This window comes from Serinus canaria, chromosome 10, assembly GCF_022539315.1.
Source record: "Serinus canaria isolate serCan28SL12 chromosome 10, serCan2020, whole genome shotgun sequence".
Lineage (NCBI taxonomy): Eukaryota > Metazoa > Chordata > Aves > Passeriformes > Fringillidae > Serinus > Serinus canaria.
The window spans coordinates 19,121,479-19,143,681 of record NC_066324.1 but is presented as its reverse complement, the minus strand read 5'-3'; the positions used below and the strand labels follow the sequence as shown (position 1 = coordinate 19,143,681).

Sequence of the window (22,203 nt, the reverse complement as noted above, 5' to 3'; positions counted from 1 at the left end):
TTATGTTAGACTTGTTCAGTAACCTATTTGGTACAGTAAACCTTGGCTGTATAACAAGAAAACAGAATATAGCTAGGATAGATGGTTAGAGAGTTGGCATGTCTATAGAATAAGATTCTTTTAGCAAAAAAATCATTGTACAAATTCTGATAAATTCACAGCTTATATTACTAATTTCACCTGACATCCAGACATGAGGAACACTCAAGTGAAACACATATTGACTCCAAGAAATGACAAATTAGAAAGTTCTTGTTTGTGGGAATGAAGAGTTCTACCACCAAGATCTTACCTGACTAATTAGCAGTCTGAGGAGTGGTTCAGTTGTGTGCACTGTCTTTCAAGGTGCAAGTATCAATCTAATGAGCTAGTCAGAATCAATCAGACTGCCTAAATGCATCAGGTATTACAATTCTGAATAAGCATGGCAGTTTTTAAAAAGTATTCATTGTTTAAACATGCTTTAGTCTGAATTTAGTTTTATTTTGCCTTCAGGGATTCACTGAACTCAACAGCAGACTTGAATGTTTGCCATGAACTGTGAATTAATGGAACTTACATTGCTGTCAGAGTGCAACAGATGTCTTAGCAGAAACACTGAAAGTTGCATTCCAGTAGCTGTTTCTTCAGGGGGAAAAGACACCAGGTTCAAAAGTTATATGCTTAATTTACATGTTTGTCTTTAGGTGCTGCTGCCTCTGACCAAGAACAAAAATTGTTGTGGGAATAATATGCGAACAGGTAACTTCTGCCAAGTCTTCCCTTGGATACACACATCTCTGTCATTAGACCTCACTGCAATGGCATTGATTTTGATAGCTGCCACTGGGACTGTCACAACTGCTCTGCAGAGATGCCATCCCTCACTGGAGTTTGCCAGCCAGTGGTACAGATCCTGTAAGGAGATGTTTGCTTTGATCAATCCTAATGGTTCAGTGTGGGATTGGTTAGTGTGCAGCACAAAGCTGCTCACCAGTGAGCATGCATCAGTCCCGTCTTACCTTCTGCCAGCATTTCCCACTCCTCTCTCTCTCTGGCAGTCTAGTATTTCAGCCTCTGGACTAGGCAAGACAGCTGTGCTTACATGTGGATTATCAAGGCTGGCTGGCTCTTTGGGGTTAAGATGGTATTGAGCCTGGATTTGGTTCTTTTTTAAAGTCAGGACAGTCAGGTTACAAACGTTTAAAAACAAACAGACGAGGCAGTTTAGGGACACAGTCCTGTACCAGCTACTAGGAAGAAAATTAACTCCATCCCAGCTAAAACCAGGACACCTGCACGTCCTCAAAAGGAATAATTAAGAATAATGTATTTAGAGGCTATTATTACCTCAGTTTTAAGTATTCGGTCTAGCATTAGAAAGAACAACCTCATTTTATTCCTCTTCACTTCTTCCACCAAAATCCATTTTTTTTAAAGAAGAAACTTTTGTGCCCTACTTCTCTTAAATCTCTCACATAGAAGGTGGTATCAAAATACATACCTATATGTTATGTACAACATACATTGATAGATTTCTATTAATTTTAAAGCTAAATCTTTTGTATTTTTTTAATTGCCCATCATCTCTTGACTTGTTAAACTTTTCTATCTTCATTATGGAGTCTGACTGCAGTATACATTTGACTTTCAAAGCATACAATTTGCATTTTTAGATTAATATAATGTATTGACTTACCTCATGAAAAATCATAACACATTCACCAATGCTAATGTAATTGGGTTTTGGCTTGTATTGAACCCCCTCTGATTCTCCAGTACACTCTTATGCATGGCTGACTGTTGATTTAAAGAGATAAACTGGTGCTTTCACACTCTCCTGTCTACAAATACAGAACCTGTAACTTTGAAATTTGCAGCAAGCTACTGCATTTCAGTATCATAGGTGTGGAGTACAGTAATACCTATTTTTGTACTGTAGCAAATTACAATTTGTTAGTAATATTTTTTGCTGGTGTTAAAGCTTCCTGTATTTCCTTGATTGTCCTTCATAGTTCCAACATCTACCTTATACTGTGTTACTCAGATAGTTTTGCTAATCAGTAGCAAAGTATTAAAACACAAAACAGAATTAATGAAAAGCACAACTGGATGGCAAAAAGGGATACCTGATCCAGGGGGACATAAATGTTTCTTCAAGTTTCTCATTACTGCTAAAATTAAGGTTACCATTTTCCCCTTAGTACTGGAGGAAAAGTCTATTTCTAGAAAGGAACAGCCTATAGAAAAATTGTCTGTAATTACAATCAAAAAGGTTTCAAAGGCTTCCTAGGCACTTTTTGTTCTCTCTCTCCACCTCTCTCACTTTTTTCTAATAGACCTAAGAGAAAGTGCCTGAGGTATTTTGCCAGAACAGAAATGTCTGGTTGGGCTGCAGAGCTGGTCCTTGATACAAAGATCACACCTTAACAGTGTTCATTCTCCCAGATGTTCCAAGGCATGAATGACTCGAGGCATTCAGCATTCTTCAGTGCTCTGCCCCTGTGCCAGTGAGAGGCAGGTCCATTTCTGCGTAAAGATGAAGAAATAGAGCCAGCGAGGCAGGGTTTTAAGGAGGCTAACAAATTCTCATTAATTCTCATGAGGTTTCCTTTGAAACCTCTCTGTGAGCTGTTCAAAAGGATTTTTCTGCAGGACCTACCTTCTATCATCTTCCTTTCCCCTCTGCTAGAATTTCAACAGTTAACTCCCTCAGACACTTAACGGAGTTGAGAGCAGGTCAGAGTTGGGAGTTTTGTTTTTCTCACTTGATTCTTCAAATTGTATAGATATTCTGGTACACTGTTGATGTGTTCAGTGCCCTCTCTTCATTTAAGGAAGGATGTAGCCTTCAACTGAAGTACAGTCTCACAGGAGCTCCACTGTTATGTTTGACTGGACTGAAAATCAACTAAGGTGTAGTTCTTGTTTAAAAACCTCCTTGTTTTCTCCCATTCCCATTTTATTCCTGTTGCAATTGTACAGTTACCTATACAAAATAGTTTGAAAGTCTTTTAATTGTGAACTTGCAGTAAGGGAATTGCCATCAGACAAGCAGAGAAAGATTCAGAGTTAAAATAAATTTCCATTTAACTTCTAACAAGGTAGGACAGAACACACATTTCTGTGCAACAAGGTCAAACATGAACGATCTTTCCAGCCTTTCTTCTCCCCTCCTCCAGCTTCCTAATTTGTCTACACACAGGCAAGAAGGTCCAGTTACCATTTGGATGCTGGCACTTCAGTAACAGGAGCATGAAACTGCATTCCTCTTGGGCCCTGGGGTATAACTGTCTTCATCTTAAAATAACGTAAGGACTCACACTTCTGCATCAATATGCTGTCATGGAAAGGAAAGCATGTAGGAAAAGGAGGGAGAGTAGGATTGGTAGAGCTGGCCTAGAGGATAACAGGATGCACAATGATTTTTTGCACAGAGGTAGAAGTAGCTGAGCATTTCTGCCACTCTTAGAAAAGCCTGGCTTATTTTAGATAAGAATTTGTAGAAGGTCTCTCTAGGCTAGAATGTCTTACAGCCACACTTCTTACTTTTATTTTTGTGCAGGAATAAAGGGGAACCCTAACTCTTTTTCTTGAAGGACAAATAAGAAAACTAAAATCTTGATTCCTCTTAACTCTATGTTATATATAGTACATGTCTTCCGTACATAAATAGTGACACAGCAGAATTCTGGTTTTCAGAACTTCTGAGAGAAATAACAGCAAGAACACCTAAACTGTGAGGCAACACATGACTATCACCCCTGTGATGTCAAAGACTGGTCTATTTTTGTTTTGACTGAGATACTGTGGTTTCATAAGATGGAAGAAATATATAAAAATATTAGATGCCTATATATGAAATGAGTTACTGATGTATTAAATGTGTCATAAATATATTCAGTCCAACTTCCAAATTTAGACTGCTTTCAGGAAGAGTGAAGTGGTGCAGTTAGATGTGCTTTTTAAGCACAAAATGGACAAGTGCTGCTACAAGTGCCAACATTAGTGTCCTGCATTTGGGGTATTATCAGAATGCCTAGTTATGTTTAACACATTAAGAATTCATCTAAGAAGCCTACTGAGTTAGGAAAAAGCCTTTTTGAGATCTGTGGAAATGATCATGTAGCCAGCAGTCCTGTGCACAGGTGAGTGCTCACAGGCTGTGCCCTGGTTTGGGCACTGGAGCCAGGGTAGGGAAGCCCAGGGTGACCCAGTGTGCTGCATTTCAGCTTTGGAGCAGCCCAGAGCAGTCTCACAATGTCCTGGCCCTCACCTGGCACTGGCTGCCTCTGGACTGACTGACTCTACTGCAGGAGCCAGTTCAGCTAAAGGTGGTTTGTGCCACTGGGACAGGAGAAACCGGACTTCACTTAGGTGAAGCCACTGCACTCACTGTGGTGGGTGCTTATGAAAGGCAAAAGAAGTAATGGAGAATTTCTCCCTGCAAGAGAAAGTGATTTATTCATCCAGTTTATCTGTGTCACATCTGATATGGTGATAAATCTGTGATCTTTTCTCTATATTGTTACATGAAACTGTTCAGCAAAACAGTGCTCTGTGTTGCTGGCCTGGAAGGTAAGACCTATTCCTCTTTTGCTCATGGGCTGGTTTCGTTTATGTGGTAGTTTATTTCTGTGGTTTTTTTTGGTTTGAAGTCTATTTTTCTCAGTGTTTCTTTTGGTCTTATTTTTAAGATCATGAAGAACTCTGTGGCACCAGTTATGGATCTTTTTGTCTAAATGGAGGGATTTGTTATATGATTCCTGCTGTATCCAGTCCATTCTGCAGGTCAGTGAAACTGAAGTTTGTGTGTCTAAGTATTGGACAATAGCTGTCGAAAGACTATTTCTCCATTCTCCTTCTTTAAGGAGTCACTTCTAAAGCATTATCTAAAAGAATATTCCAATTACCTATTACCTACCTAGTTTACAGAGACATGGTGATATGAGAAAAATAAATGTATATACTTGCTTGGCAGGTGGAACAGAATTCAGTTATGTATGCATTCAGGATTATATCTATAAATAGAGCCATATTTCCTTATTACAATACAGAAAGAACAAAATACCCTTTGCCTCATGGAATATAGACTGTGGGAAAGGCATTCAGAAAGGCAAAGTACAGTTTTTCTTACAAGTTAATTATATTGCAAAAATTTTTATAACATAAAATGGCCTGACCCGATCAAAATGCAGAGACACAAAAAATAATATAATCTTTTAAAGTGGAAAAAAAAGAATGTTATTCAAGACTTACTGTGTTCTTTGAATCATGCTGAAAAGAGCAGCTTTATAGTGACAGCCAGAGACTACTTGCTAAAGAAACATCAAGGCAGCAAATAGAGATCCTGCTTACAACACTCCATAACAGAACCATTCTTCCCTCTGAAGCCCAGGGAGCAAACTGGAAAAGAAGCACTTCCTGGTTTTGCATGTGGATACATTTCCTGCATAAATACTGCCCTATCTTTTTATTCTCTGGTTTAACAAGACATAGGATGCTAAATAAAACCATCACTTTTCACAGTCCTGCATTTACTAATTCTGAGTTATTCATCAAAATAAATTATGGTTGATTTAATGGGCTTGCTTAACAAAAAAATAGGCATTCAGACAAATATTAGATACACTTAAGGATATTATCTTTTTTATTCCACCGCAACTTTTGTTCCCTCTTGTGTCTTGAGCTATAATTAATGATAACTGGATAAAACAGTTGAAGAAGATGCCTGATTAAAATATTACTTTCTTTTGTTTGGGACAGTTCAATCTAAATACTTAAACTCAAGCACAAAAACTCATTTACTTAGACAGGGAGAAAAGAGGCAATTTTGTGGTAAATGCTCATTAAAAAATATCCACAGCATATCACTGTCATTGTTCAGTGTCACAATGAATCAGATCCAGAAGTGAGATTAAAGCTCTGAAGTGCTGTGTGATGATTTATTCTATGTGCTAAACCTTGCAAGCTTATGCAATATAAAATGAATGCTACACAAAAAAAGTAAAACATTTGAAATACGTATTTTTTTTCCTAGAAGGAATCCTGTATTATTGTACATAAACAAAAAATGAATGGTTAAACTGAAGAGCAGCTGTTACACAATTTCAAAGCACTCTCTCAACTACTGCTGGACTGTGTAAGAAGGAATATGTATTCAGTGCAATAACTATAAATATGAAGTAACAAATACTCAGAAAAATTCATTCTTCAGGAGCACAAACCAGTCAGCATAGATAATTTCCACCTTAACAGCTCCAAATGAAATAATTTTGAATTCAGGTACTATAGGATTTTATAATCTGCTGAAGCAGAAAAGTAACATCTTAAGAGCATTTTTGTTATACTCAGGCAATCTTATTGCATTTAAGTTATCAACTATTTTTTTTCTGTATCTAGTGGTTGATTATGAAGTTAGATGGGTTTAAATAGCAGCATTCTATTTAAGCACATCCTCATTCTAAGCATGTTCCTTAATCAGTCAGAGAAGGCTAATTATAGATGAGAAAGGTTTTGTTTACACACAGATATCTTAGTAATCAGCAGTGATGTGAATAGAAACAAGAGAAAAAATGCATCACTATTCAGCAGAATTCAGAAAATATTTGGTGCTTTGGAACTTCATGACTGGCATCATTGCGCACTTGCGCAGGTTCTTTGATGAGGGTTTCTGCCAAATCCCACCCAAAGCTCCCCAGTGCTCTCAAATGATCATGTCCTACTGAAAGGAAACTCAAAGCACTTTTAGAGTCAAGGGCTGAATGATTGTTAATTAAAGGGAGGAGATGGAGAAAGAACAGACTAGCAAAGTGTAAAAATACCTTAAAGCACATTTACCTTGACATGGTACTTGGCCACACAAACGGGTTGTGCTCAGCAGGGCTAGTCCAGATTACCCTGTGCAACATCATTGGAAGTAATTTCACCATGTGACTAAGACAAATGCATCATTCTTTAGAAATATGTGTTTTGTAGCATGCTAAAAATGAAGAGCTGCTGTTTACCTTTGGAATTTCAGGGTTTTTTATCAGTCACAAATAGATATATACAAGGCAGAGATTTAATATCTGTTGAACATTAATTGTCCCCCCTCCCTGTGCAACAGTAGCAGATTTTAAATACAGCTGACATGTGTTAAAACATGAGGTTGCTCAGCTGCCATCTTCCCTCACTGCTTCCCAACAAGGAGTTCATGTTCTCAGCAGTAAAAGGCACACCTGTCACCATAAACCAGATGAGCTTCAAACCCAGGAACACTCAAATGAACTAAATACACAGGCAGCAGGACGGAGGAGGATGGAAAAGCAGCTGCCTCAGGCGCATCATAAAACACAAGGCAGAAAGCTGCTTGCCTCAGCCCCTGATGCACAGCTGTCCCATAATCACTAATTAATGCACTGCAGAATTAAGTGAAGATTTTGGTTTCGGAGGGGAAGCTCTGGTACGCCCATTTTTTTTCTTACACTTGGCAGATTTCTGAGAGCATTCTTTCTGTATTGCAAGCAAATTACAGATGCTATAAGACAACACACACAGAGTTCTGCTTCAGAGGGCAGTGCACACAGAAATTAACAGTGAACGCTCTCATTTTGGGACAGGGATCCTGCTCTGCCCAGGGCTAAGTACTGCAAGAGATACAGGCAGACCTTGCAAATCTCCTCCCTGAAATGCCTGTTTATCTTCTGGGATATCTCTTCCTTTTTCCCGTCTTTTGCTTCCATCCTAATGGAATCTCTCCTCCACCTTTCCTACAGTAATCGAGTAAATCCCATGCCAATTCCTTCTACCACTTTCTGTATGCTTCCTCCTTGCCTGGCTCTCAGCCATGGGCCCTTCATTCCCCTTCAGACATCCCCACAAGTCACTCACTGTGCTTTCAGCCTTCTGAACATGCACCCTACAAGTTGCCAGGGAAGGGCTTCCCAGTCGTCTGGGCTTTTCTTCTTTCTCTGCCTCCAGAAATACACTTCAGTGTACCTCAGGCTCTTTTGAAAACAAACTGACCAGTCAGTATTTTTCAGTTCTGCTTTTGGCTTGAAAGGTAGTAATGAAAGTTGGAATACACACCAAAAGTATAGCTAATTAGATCAGTAATTAGGATTTCTTTTTAGTGGGACATAAGATATAGAACACAACAGTCTCTTATGTGTTTGAAAACTATTAGCAATCCAAATTAATATAACTGCCAGATAGGGAAACCTTCTCATATAAACACATAGCTAAGGGAGGGGTGAATAAGCCATTCTTTTAGAGAAGAATAACCCATTCTTTCAACTCCTCTCCAGCAGGAGCATTTTCTTTTACTCTCTATGTATAGAGAGTAACAGTTTTGAAACTTCTCTAGATGTAAAACTTTTTAAAAAGTTGCTTAGGTGTCCAATTAACTTTGCCATTGCTTATTCACTTTGGCTCTAAATTCTTTTTCATACTTACTAGATGTTCTTAGTCTGTATGTATTAGGACAACTTTTAGGAGTCTGCTACAGACTGAAGATTATGTTGATTTTGAAGTTATCAGCCATGTAATCTGAATTGCATTGACGAGCAAATAATTTCTTGTCTTTTTCTGCTCAGGGCTTTGTATTTACATGGAAATATTTATACCAAGAAGTATCAAAAATTTTCCTGATGAAAGGAAGACTAAATGAAAAGTAAAGTCAACACCCTGATAGTATAATGCAAAGCAGTGAGAATCTGCGTATTTGACTCAAATTCTACTTTCTACTTTTACAGTCTATCAGATACCTCCTTATGATGCCCACCTTAGAGTCTGGCAAAGACAGAAACTTCCCCTTCTCACTAAATCCCAGTGCCATAGGATCGTTGCACTGTCCAAGAAGCAGCATCTGAAAGGAGACAGCAGTGATGCCCATGTTACTGCAAGGCTGTTATGTTTTAGTTACTAATCAGATTGTAAAGGATCAATTTAATTGCACACTTGCTGGTTATCTCCTGGCATCTTATCCATCTTATTTTCTTCCACCTTGCATTGATCCTGTCCCTGTGCTGAAAGATTCTCTGGATTTCTTTCCATATGCTGGTGTTTTGTCTGGAGCTCCTATAGGACATTTGTATACAACAGTAAAGGCTGGCTCATCCCATCTGACAAGAGGTGTGGGTGTGTGTGCATGTGTGTGCAGCTGTCTAGGAGAGCAGAAATCTGGATGCCAGCTGAAAATGGGAGGTTTTAGTCACAGATTTTCCTCAAACATTGAAGTCTGCTGTCTTTCAACTCTGAGTGAGAAATTCAGTTTTCTTAGAGAGGGAAAGATCTTTTTTCCATTTTAAAAATCAACTCTGGAATACTGCATAGCAGGGCTGGTTAAAGGCAGCACTGGGCAGGTGCAGCAGCAGCAGGTTAACAGCCTGCAGGTGATGTGCAACTGCAACACCTGGCCAGGGAACACGGTGAGTGCAGCTCCTCCTTGCTGCAGCCTGCACCAGGCTCCTCTGGGGTTTGCCCAACTCATTCAGGTGCAGGTGCACCAGTGCCTGCCACGACAACAGCTGCTCTTAACTGGTGTGCTGCTTTGGGCATCCATTAAGAATAGGATAAACGGAGCTGCCCCTGGCTTTTGGGATGTGTGTGGTTAGACTGAGTGCCTCTAGGAGAGGCTGCACAGACACCATGGTTCTGGGCTATGGTCACAGCCCATGTGCTTCATAGAGACTGTTTCTGTCTTGCTTGCTGTCACTGCATATGTAACTCCACTTAGATGTTTGGAACTTTGCTAGTGCAACAGGATAAGCAGGTCTTCTGAGAGAATGCCACTGCTAATTCCTGAAGTCTGCTTAGTTTCTTTCTCACCTGTTTTAGCAAAGGACTCACAGAAGAAACCTTTCCTGGTTGTCTTAAAGCATCAGTTGCTTCTATCTTTAACATAGGCTTTTACCTATTTGTACATCAGGAAAGGTGACTTCATAAAAGCTTGTTCAAACCAATATTTGAACATCTGGAATTTCAGAAATGCCGTAACTGGTCACATTAGCTATAATTTTATTATTAAAATGTAGCCCAAAGACACCTAATCTTAATTTTCCTGTTTCTATGAAAACCTACATAATTTTTAGGTTATATGACAGCATTTTCTAGATAGCACAGAATCATTTTCAGCAAGTGTGTCAACAGGCCAGCCTAGAGAAAGTGAATGGGTGGTTTTGTAATCCCTATGCATTGCTCACAGTTAAACAGATACTGTCAAACCAGCTAGTAATATTTCTACAATTTGTTTTTGTTACAACCATGCAGAATTAAAAGGTTCAGCATCCATGATGTCTTAAGTTTGGCATGTGCTTCTTTAGTATAGGCCTTTTTATTTTTGCTATAACCTTGGATTCATATCACTGTAGTTTTCCCCTTACCATCTTGGGCCTTCAAGCTCTTTTCCCTCTTACAGACTTGTGACTACCTTAAGCATCTGGTTCTGTTTTCTGTTTTGTAGGAAGTGCTACGATCTCCGTGACCCTTTTGCTGTGCTGTCAACACATTGCCAATTCTTTTCCTGCTGTCTTTGCAGACCATGCACACAGCTCCCATGCACTGTTCACACCAACTCACTCCTGCATCACAACAGTTTAGTAACCCTTCCCCTTTACCTGATCCTCTGGGCAGCTCTCTGCAGCTTTGACTGTCTTGTCTTCCTCCTGCTATATTCTGCTCTTTAGGCTACTGACTTACTCCCTTTACACTCATTCTTTAGAACTTTTCCATGAGCCTTAATTTGATGCCAAAACCTATTTTTTTCTTCCTGTATCATTTTAGCCTTGCATTATTCTCCAGTTTTCATTGCTATTCTAGAATACTCCTGTGAATTTCATATTCCATTTTCTTTCTGTTACTCTATTCAGCTCTCCAAAGCATTTCTCTCTCACTTGCTAGAGAACAATGCCCCACTCAAACTACACTTCTATTCTTAAAGTATTCTACAGTATTTCAGAAATAGGCCACTGAAAAGCCACTACATTTAGAATAAATATCTTGAACATTATCTCAAGCAATCAGAGCAGTCTTCTTGCTTCTCCCAGCAGTGAAACATCATGACTTTGAAAAGCCTCAGATTGTCCTTAGTAAATGCTGTCTGTTTGATCAGTTGCATTGCTCTAATATATGCTGATAATTAGATGTCTTTTTTTAGTGTCTAAATCTTCTATTATATTTCCAAAGACAAAGAATTAAAGTAAAAGGGTAGTAACTGTGCAGTGGTTTAGGCCAGCAGTACTGAAATACTGGTCCATAACCTACAGAAAGTGTGGTAGGAGTCACACCAGGCATCATGTCAGAAAACTCACAGGAATCCTTTGGTCTTAGTTATATATGCTAAACATTCTTCTTTGCTGGCAGTTCCTCCCCCCTCCACCTTCTTACCCCTCATCTGAAATTATACCTTGCAGCTGCCAATGGCAGTTGAGAACTTCAAGTATGTTGCAGAGTTTAGCCCATTTTTCTCAGCTGGAGCCTGAAATTGCTTATGTCACAGATTATTATGACTTCAGTGCCAGAAATAGCAAGAAGGAGCAAGATCTTTAGTAATACAAATAGAGAGAAGCAAATTTACATATATAAAAAATACACACAGAATCTAGCTATATTGAAAGGAGTGCTTCCCACTTTCTGTAATGAAATCAATTCTTTAAGAAAACTTAAGAGAATAAATGCAAAATACATAACAAATGAAGATTAGTTTAGCTTCAACCTACCTATTTTTGGCTGAATATTATTAACTAAGCCATTAATTTTATTTATTTTTACTAAAATATCATACCATTTTACCATGGTAAAATACCATATTTGTTTTAATCCTTTCTTCAGAAGAGTTTTTCAGAAGCTCAACACATAAAATAAGCATTGTAGAGAAGACTTCTATGTAGGTCTCTTCAAGAGGGGGTTATCCACCAAGCATGTAGCATGTTCTGGCATGAATTATTACACTGTATAAACTACTTCTACAGCTTAAGCTGTACTGTGTCTCAATGAATTCTCATTCCCTTGCTCTCTTTAGCTGACAGTACTATTTTCAACAAAGGAAGCTGGAAAGATCCCTGAAACAGGGAAAAGAAAGCATGACTACTGTGTGTGAACCAGTGGGATGACACAGCTAACACTAGGCTTAATTAATTAAATCTGTCAGGGATGAGTATAGTAAACTTAATATATAAAAGCAGTATGGATCAGAATGTAAACTTGATGCCCAACATGCCTAATTCCCTTTGTTCCAGAAATACAAGGTGAGAGGAAATTCTGTAAGAAAACTTGCTGTGAAGCAAATATAACTTTTGAATTGAGTTGTAACAAGTTCTCTACCCAGAAGAAGCCTTTTGTGCTTTTCATTGTAGATGACAAGCTACCATCTAATCCAAATTCAACTTGGTTTCCCAGGTGTGTTGAGAATTACACAGGAGCTCGTTGTGAGGAAGTTTTGCTGCCCAGCATCAAATCCCAAACAAAAGGTGACCTGTTTGCAGCTTTCTTGGCTTCCCTTCTTCTTCTAGGAGTTCTTGTAATTGGAGCATTCTACTTCCTTTGCAGGTAAAAGTGATTCATAAGGCTGAAGCTATTCAATCAAGTAGAAATTTCTTCTGGTAATCATGTACTAATTATTTGAATGTAAAAGTATATAATGAATTATCCATAAGGTTGGATGGTTATTCAGCATAATGAATGGGGTTTCTCAACTTGTTGCTTGTAATATTTACTTCCTGGCTTGAAGTTTTCTCATTGTCATTTCTAAGCTCTTACTTAGAGCTGCTTTGTAAAAAACACCCACAGTACACCCCTGAGATTTTACAGTCCATCTAGAGTTAGTGCTAACATTTTAAAACATTAGTCTACCTTATGTTGTCCAAAGACAGAGAAGTAGAGGTAAATTAACAAAGGGCTTAGGGATCAGAAACTGTTCCTACTGAATTGGTAACTGAAGCAGCTGGTGCCATTAGCTCCTAATTCTTCTACCACTCCCAGTCTAAAAAGGAAAACTGAGGAAAGAATGAAATTGAAGAATACTTCCAGGTAGATGTTTACTAGCATTCAGGACAACTCAGAGAACTTACTAATTTGTCCAGTATGATCCAGGTTTGAGTAGAAGGCAAACATCAGTGCCAGACACCAAGTGCTGCAGGGTTGGTTTTAGAGGCATTTGAGGCATATTAGGACTTGGAATGAAACCACAAAGATTTACTGGGATTGAGGCAACTGTTTGACACTGTACATATATCACTACACTTATACCAAACCCAAACAAACATAATCTTCACTTGCAATGCCCTTTTTATTTTGCACCTGTGCCCTGCACTTTTGTCCCCTCTTTATTTTTAGAGTACAGCACTTTTTGTAAGAACTCATTTTGCCATATACCAATAATATGTGCTTATGCATCTCTCTGTCTCTGTAAGGCAACTTATAGCTCCTGTAATTCTTTACCATCAAAGACTTGCAGGATGTTCTCTTTTCTCCTATACTGCATTTCTCCTTGGTTATGATAACCAAAGGTTCTTGCAGTTCTGTTCTTTGTGCTCCCATGGTCACATTGCCAAATCAACTTTTCTGATCTGTGCCTTTCAATGAGCGACCTTTGGAATAGCTGGTCTAGTTTTACCTCAGCTGCTGTCATGGAAACCCACTGAATGCCAGCTTCTCCCACAGCTGAATGTATTTAGAAGAGATAGAGAGCATTTGATAAAACAGTTGGTATTAAAAAAAATCCCTTGTTGTAAAGGATACCCCCCACATTAGCAATTTTAATTAAATTAATTTTGCTTAGCCATGGAATGCCACAGAGGATATTTGCTAAAAAACATTTGCAAATTACTATAAACCTATTAGAACAAAATACAGCTTAAACTAACTTAAGAAAAATTCATTCAAGTCTCATAGAGATACAGACAGTATTTCTTTAGAAGTAAAATTGTCTCTGAGAAAAGGAAAAAAAAGTCTTCAGAGAGTAATGTGTTAAAAGATCCCTTTTTTTTCACACACAGTAAAATTAGGGGAAGCTGGAGACAATCTGTTGAGTTTTATGGTTCAAGTACAGAAGCTTAGAGTGACAGCAATGACAGGTCTGTGAAAATTCTTTTATTAGATAGTTAGAACATCAACTTCTCTTTACTCACACTTTACCTGACTGGCAGAACAAGTAGCAATGCCTCTTCATTAGCACAATAAAAAGGGCAACAGCTCAGTTATAACATAGTTGTCCTTGAACCCCATCTTACACACAAGACTAATCTGGGAAATCTAATAAAACCATTATGAACTTCTTTAATCCAGATAAAAGAACCTTATGAGATAAAAGAACCTAACTGGCTAAAATTGTGTTACCTTTACACTTCAGAGGCTGATGTAGGATGGCCATCTGTGAGAGAACTCATCTATAAATGAAACACTTTACATCTCTAAGTCCTTATCTCTTGGCTGAAGCGACCAACACATGAGGAGTCTCAAGTGGATGCTTTAATCTACTCCCCTCTTTTCAGCTGAGTGAATGAGCATTATTGCTAAGAGCTGCCATTAATCCCTGCTTTTTTCTCAAACTTCATCTCTCACCCATATCAGAAGAGGGTGGAGCTAGGGCTTGTAAGGGTTACCTGAGAGTTTGCATCATCTTTGACTTGGCCTCCTGACAGGATGTGTTTAGTTTAAAATGTTAAGAGACATACTGTGCTAAAGTTTCCACTACTCCACTTTATTAACAAAGACATTTGATCCACAATCAGAGAGCAGAAAGCCTTTTTCCTGACACTGTGTTAGTGAGCATTTCCATGGCAGAGGGTTCTAGTGGGGTTTTAGGATAAACAGTAATGTAATCTGGAAGGGTGCAGAAGAGGAGATACTAATTGAAGTTCAGGACAAGGAAACTGAGTTCCTAAACTTATACATCAGATAGTTGGAATATAGAACTCAGTGCTTTATTTTCCTGTCCATATCATCGTACCTCCCTCCTTTCCAAGTTTTCTTTCTCTCAGGCTATTTGGGACAGATTTGAGGACCAAGCATGTGCAAGTGCATTTCATGCTCCCTAGAAACAATTCCATTCAACATACAAGGGTGGAGGTTGCATTGCTCTGCTTATAAAACTAAATCATAACTTACAGTGAAAGTAATCCATAAAAGAGTAGGGCTGCACATGAAAGCTCTGGGTGAACAGTGGGAAATAATTCTCCTTTTGCATTTAACTGAGTCATCACATTTTTATCAGCTGATGATTTATTTTTTCCAGTCTGCAGAGCACATGGAGGCTGGGCAAATGGAGATCTAGCAGCTCTCCATCTTGAAACAACCCCCCCGCCCTCTCCAACAAACAGTGCTGATAAAGCCTGTCCTTCTGGCATGGGCAAAACAGGAAAGTGTACAAACCCCCTGCTACTACCCTGCTGCTTAGGAACAAATGGCATATTGTGCTTCCAGCAATTCACCTATCACACCAGGTCCATCTGGTCTTCTTCCTCCAAAAACATATTTTGCCAGGGTTACTGGAAGAAGAATAAGAAGGGTGATGAGAAGAGACACCACATGAGCCAGCTCTTCTTTAAAAGCAATAGATAAGCCTAAATGCCACACATATAGCTCAGAGGAATAGAGCAAACCTTAGGAAAAATCAAAATAAATCTGCAATTAATTTCCATATTTAACTGTAAGTGCATGCTGAAGTGCCAAATGACCTGTAAAGTAAGTGTAATATTGATGAACAAGAACTCAGCCAGCCGAAACAACAGGGTCTAGGAATAAAGCCATTAAAGCTGTCCAAGACAACAGACTTTGTGGAGGAGTTACATCACCACAGGACACAAACTGGACAGAACAGAGAATAGCTCATGACTCTTCTCAAGAGAGCAGGTGTCTGATTACTATTCAAAGAAAGGAAACTAGACAGCAAATGATCAGCTCCATTTACAAGATTTGCTTCTCTTCAACAAAGAGTGGAAAATTTCACATCATTTCCAAACACTAAGAGAATTGATTAATAATTCTGTGCTATTTAATAATTTTTTAATAAAGACCTAAGAAATCAGACAAACAAGAACATTACCTTCAGGAGAGAAGCCATGTAGTTGCAAATGCAGTACTGTCCTCTGATCTCTGTTCTTCTCCCTCAAACACATGCTTCTCAAAAGCAATGAGTGTTAATTAGAAAGTAATTGGAGATGATCCATGTCACCTTTTCCAATGGAAAAATAATTCTATTAACTTGTCTCTTCCCTGATAACATTTTTCACTCTGTGTGTATTTTTCTCTCTCTTTTTCTGTTCTTTCCTTTTTGTTTTTTGTGGTCAGGAAAGTTTCCATTCCAAGGACAAGTTCTTCAGAGTGTGGTGCCAACCTAGTTGAAACTACAAGCAGCAATGGCTGCAACAGTGAGTACAGTTTAAAATTAAATGACTGGACTCCACAAGGCTAGCGGGGGAGGAAGTTTTTGTTATTAAAAGTCACATGTTTTATTTTTCAGAAATAACAACAGCCTAAAGCATTAGAGTGGAAGAATGGTGGAGAAACAAAATGCAGAGCAACCCCTGAATCTAAATTGTAGAGGCTGACATGGTAAGCAAGATGAGAGAAGAAAGTTGCCTGAAACAGGAGGCTGACATGTTGGAGAAGACTACATCTAAGATTTAAACAGTTGCACTTAATGGAGTTTCTAAGTACTTTTAAAACTGTCAATTATACAGAAATCACTATAATTTATATTTGAATTCTGTGAGATTTTTTATGCTTTTCAATAATGCCCAGCTAGATGCATGAGATAATCTTGGGTTTTACTACATGGGAAATAAATAAAATACTTTTTTTTTTCATTGCACAGAGAATATGAGCTATCAAAAGATTTTAGTGTAAGGTGATATTATGAATTTTTGATAGGGGTTTTCAATTTCTGTCTTGATTCAGTAGTTTCAAAATTGATATTTGTGATACATGTCCAGAATTTGGCTTGTTTCAGATACCCTTACCAGATGTAGGGGAAAAACCCCTATCTTTCTCCCAGCTTACTTACTTTTCCGGTTTTTTTTTTGTTTTTTTTTTTTTTTTTAGTTGTAACACAACATCAGCACGAGGTACCATTGGTAGTTTATTGCCCAGGTTCCTGGCACACTATTTTAATTACTATTAAAGGGAAATATTGAGAAAAGAGATTGATAATGGTTAAAAAAATGTTTTAGGCAGAGTTTGGTGTACATTCCTAATACTAAGCAAGACATCTTCCTTGATGGGTTTTTAATTTTGTCTGGCTTTCTTTTGAAAATCTCACTACTGAGGGAAATTCAAACTTTACCTTGAATATTCCAGTTGACATTTAAGATAGCAGAAATCAGGAATTTTGTTCGTTAGGTCAATTTCTGACACAAAATATTATTGAGACAGGCATCTTGGCTGAAAAAAATGCTGCCCTCTGCAAAGATTTATTTCTTTTATTCACATAAGCATCCATTGATCACACTAATATATTATATACCACACTTTGGTCCCTTACAGGATTCTCTTACCCAAACAAAAAGAGGCCATCTGCCATGGTCCATGTGGTTTTTTTGCCTTCACAACACAAAGAGAATGTCTGGTTAGTCAGAGGCATAGAAAATGTGAACTGAACTGAACAGGTTTTTTTCAACTTATTTCTAGCACTGGAGGCAGAAACCAGCAAAAAATCAGATATGTTTCCATAATTCACATTGCCAAGCAGGTCTTATATGGGATTTGTAAGGTTGTATTGAAGGGAAGATGAGCTGTGAAAATTCATTAGTTGAAAGGAGAGAAAATTCAGAACAGAGATTTCTTATCTCCAGAAGAAACAATCTGAAGATGTATGAAAACATAGGTGCAGAGAAAATGTTGAATAAGCTCCTATTTCTAGGATGTCTACTACATGCCTTAGTGTCAGAAAAAGCAGCGTGTACTTTGTATCAATGTAGACAAAAGCACAGTGGGAGGGGGAAGAAAAGGCACGGGTACAGTGCATAAGGTGAGAAATCAAAGAGAAATCAAGTTACAATGGCCACTAGAACACAGATCAGAATGTTTCATAACCTTCTGAAAGCTCCTGGCAGAGAGGTCAGAGTCCAAGTTAGTGCTCAGCATGTGAAAGGAGAATCTGAGGGCACCAAATCAGGTAGAGGACCTGATCCAGAGACTAAGTTATATAAAGCACTAGAAGATCACTTTCTCCCCAGATTAGCCAATCATACATGTTATTTTCTGGACTTCAAATCTTTAGCAGATAAACTGAAGGAAGCTGATAATACTGTTTTAAAGGCTAGGAAAGATAAAAGTCATTTTTCATCACACAGGGACAGGCCACTGTTGTGCAGAGTTCAAGAGATGGGCAGCAGCACTGCCAGCTACACCAGAATCAGCATTACCTGAAATATTTTGCACAGCCTCGGTGAAAATTAATCCGAGATGACACCTGGTAGATCACTTTGCTGTGTTAGCGATCATAGGACAGTCAGGCTCACAGCTTGGTACACTGTCTCCACTGAAGAAGGAAAAGGCTTGTGGTCTCAGGAAGGAGATACTAATAGAAGATATAAGAAATAAATGGACTGAAGTTATTCTGTATAAGCTCTTTGAATCCTCTCAGCTTTCTAGACAGACATGGAATAATCATTGTTACTGAGCTTGTTTGCATTATTTGGGAAACAATCTGTACGAAAAGTGGGGCTGAATAAACTGATGCCATGTTTAAATGTGAACAAGCTGATTGATGAATCACTGTTATCTGTGAAGGAAATGCTATTAGCAGTTCAGACCGCCTCAAGCCCATTGCATCTGAGAACATTTCAGCTTCCAAAATTATTTCAGTTCACAAACTTTGTGACTAGGGTGTTCAAGTCAAAATGGCATCAGGCTACAAATTCATTTTAAGGTGGTCAAATGTCACAGAAAGTACAGGGTAGCCAACATTATATATAATTTAGTAAAATAGTGCAACACTCTTTAGCAATGATGCTTACAAAATTAATGAAGTAGTCCTGTGAGCAATTAAGGAAACTCCAGTTCCAATGGATCAGATCTTGTGGCTGGAGTCACTGGAGTCTTAAAAATCATTACATGTTTATAAAAGGGTGAGTAATAAGGGCTCTCTCTGGTCTGTTTGACTCCCATTTTCTTGAAACAGATAATCTCATCTCTTTGAAATTACCTCTCCACCACCTGAAAGGTTATGTAGGGAAGAAACTGGAAAACACTAATTTCCCAAGAAACTCCATTACTATAATTAGACAACAATCTATTAGAGTGTTATGGAAAAAATTCTTTTATGCCTGGGGATCATGTTATCCTGCCAGAACCTTGTAGTAAAAGTCTCTTCATAATATATTGCAAAAAACTTTTGATCACTTGCAGAACTGACAGCCATTAGCAGGAAATCTCTTTATAGACCTATAAGTAAAAGAGCTTGCTTCTATGTTACTCAGTATAGAATTGTTTTTCATTAGCAGCCCAAACAAACACTGGAGCAAAGTACAGTTAAAGTTACAGTTAAAGAGAGTCAAATGGCTTTTCAAAAAAAAAAGGAGGATTTCTCTGTGCTGCATAGTCTTTTGATTTATAATGTTAAATATTAGGCAGAAAAACCAACAGAAGTCCATTTGGTAGCACTCCCCATTTTAAAGATAACTTCAATGTTGTGTAACTCCTTCAAAATTTACTGCACTAAAAGAAAACATTTTCCTTCTGGCTCTGAATTTTTGAAGAGCTGTAGAGAGGCTCTGATTGTGTAACTCAGTTATTTGAAACTGTAAAGCGAAGAAGAAATGCAGGCTAGAACTTCTCACAGCGGAAATGGTCATTATTCTGAGTTTTCTGCTTATGCTTATCCAAGCCTTTCTTGCTCTCCTGGCAACTGCAGCCTGTTCAACATAATCTGTATGTAAGGCAAGAGATCCATTTCATGATAGCAGAGCAGGCAATGCAAACCCTGTGAAATACCAATAGTCAGGCTGCTGCTCAGTTCCATCTTTGACACTGATACTCCACTAAACCTTTCAGCAGGAATTATTTCTAGAGCTGCAGAACCTGAAACAACAAGAAGATACTGCTGGTTTTGGTCCCCAGATTAAAGCCACAACCAACTTTTACACTTTTTAATGCACCTCTATGTCAGTTTCTGTACCATTTAAAAACATTTCCAGCGCACATTAAAAGAGACTGTTTTCAAATTATCCTCTCAATGCAAGTAATTTTTTATCTAAACTTCTGTGCAGGCAAACAATGGGTTGTAAAAATCTGGGTGAGCTTTCAGTGGTGGCGTTTTTTAAGAAGGCTCACTTGAGTCTATGTTGTACAGTCTCCATCACAGAGTTTGCTGCCATTCAGGTATTTTCACCAGTTCTGAAGATTCTAAGCGAGTTGGTCTTTTGAGAGGATTATTGTTTGCTGTCAGCATTGCCATATTGACAACTCAGCTAAGATGCATTTATTTCCAAAAAAGCTTTTCTAACTCTCATAGCTGTGAAAATTTATCATGGAAAGGTGACATGACCTGCCACTGAGTAGTGATGTGAATCTCTGAAACATTAATTTTCAGAATTTTGTGCTACCTGCTCAGGGAAGATGTACCTGTGAGATGTAGTGATGACAATTTAGACATTGTAGTTCAAAAGCATTTAGAAGCACAAATCCCAACGACTTGGGAATAAATGTTTTTCACCTAAATAATCAAAGCACTTGGAAAAAAAAAATCTAATTAGTTATTTCTCTGCTGATAATTCTAGTATAAGTGTCCAGGTGATATCACTTCCAAATAATCCAAACGTTTCCTTTGAGTTTCCAATTTCTCACTGTAGCTGTAAGTTCTCTTTAGAATAATACCCCACACTGTCCTGAAGTGCTGGTAGGCATGGAATAATCAATTAAAAGGCCCTACAATCTTTAAACTTCTATTTGTTTGACCTAAACCAGTAGTACAGGACCAATGCACACCAGCAGCAGAAGCAAGCTTGGCTTACCTGGCTGCACACCTTGGAGCCTGCAGTTCAGAAGCCCCTCAAGGCTAACCTGGAGTCCTGCTGAAACAGCCTCTCCTGAAGCTTGTGTCTGGCTGAGCCATGGGCTTAGCAACAGGAAAAACTGCAGATGATAATTAGACTCAATGTGTTACCTCCATTTGTTTGCAGGACACACAACTGCTGTATTAAGTGGATTTTAGAGGTCCACCAGAGATTCATAAAGTAAAAAAAAAAAATTCTCCATCACAAAATCATGAAAACTAATCAGACAGTGGAGGAAATCATTACTTTCTTAATCTTTGCAGAGTGCTCAGAGACTATAAGAGATGCTATAAAACACAACTTAACTGTACATTTAAGATCTTTGTAACTTCTAACTATGCAAACTTCAATACTTCAAATGTTATTTTCCTCTGTCATTCTGTTGAGTAAAACAGAATTAGGGATCCAAATGACAAATGTTTTTTGCTTGTTCTCTCACAGGGCCAAACACCAAAAAACTCAATTCCAATTTCTGATATGAAAGCTAACAACCCCCACCACAGTTACTTCTAGCAGAAAGAAGTTCTCCATTTTTAGAAAGAAAAATAGAAACTAAGAGGGGGTAATGACACTGAGTGAGTTTTGAGGTAAATTTTTAACTAGAAATTAATTCAGAATCATATGTTCTTAGAAGTTTTACTCCTCTTTATCAATTTATTCTTGCTTTATTATGACTGCATGTTACAGAAACATCCTATAATGAAGAGATCTTTGGATGGTAACTTTAAAGTAAAAGTGATAGCAGTAATAGCTTTATGTTTGGTAGTTGCTACTTTGGTTGTGTGAGTACAAGGTTATACATCACACTGCTTGCCTATTATTTTTTGTGTTTTTGAAACCTACAGACCAATTAATTGAATGATGCATCAACAACAAATGTGCAGCAAAGCATTCATATTCAAAACACTGGAAAAAACAATGTCTTTACCTTTTGTAAACAAAACTATCACTTCTCCTTGCAGGTCTTGTAACTTTGCAAGTTTTACTTTTTTTGTAACAAAGACAAAATCCAGTTGTGGTTGCTTAGGGACTCTATTCTCTTGCTGGAAACACGTTCCTGTCAGCACTGTAACTGCAGATAAACCTTATCTTTAGGTATCTTTCGACTAGTCCTGCTATTTACATTTGCCTCAATCGCTGAATACTCATTTAAGTACCTCTACCCACTTTAAAACTTCATGCTTGCTTCTTTTGAGTGACAGAAGTATAAATTTTGGCACTGCAAAACTTTCTATCAATTCTCTCTGCC

The 22,203-nt window shown here is 38.2% G+C and overlaps 1 protein-coding gene across 7 annotated transcripts in view; it reads left to right on the top strand.

Moving 5' to 3' along the window:
• NRG4 (neuregulin 4) overlaps window positions 1-22,160 on the top strand; it is a 51,700-nt gene extending 29,540 nt beyond the window's left edge. For 3 of the 7 annotated variants that reach the window (XM_018923262.3, XM_018923258.3, XM_018923259.3), the window contains 6 exons: window positions 687-741; window positions 820-897; window positions 4,677-4,770; window positions 12,358-12,507; window positions 16,249-16,328; window positions 16,421-16,656. In XM_018923262.3, coding sequence (XP_018778807.1) covers window positions 732-741; window positions 820-897; window positions 4,677-4,770; window positions 12,358-12,507; window positions 16,249-16,328; window positions 16,421-16,437 — 429 coding nt within the window. In that variant the 5' untranslated portion in view covers window positions 687-731 and the 3' untranslated portion in view covers window positions 16,438-16,656. Of the gene's footprint in view, window positions 1-686; window positions 742-819; window positions 898-4,676; window positions 4,771-12,357; window positions 12,508-16,248; window positions 16,329-16,420; window positions 16,657-18,251 lie in introns of those variants that run through there. The other 4 variants (XM_009098218.4, XM_018923260.3, XR_001992001.3 and 1 more) reach the window with 3 other exon arrangements.
• Window positions 22,161-22,203: the final 43 nt, after the last annotated feature.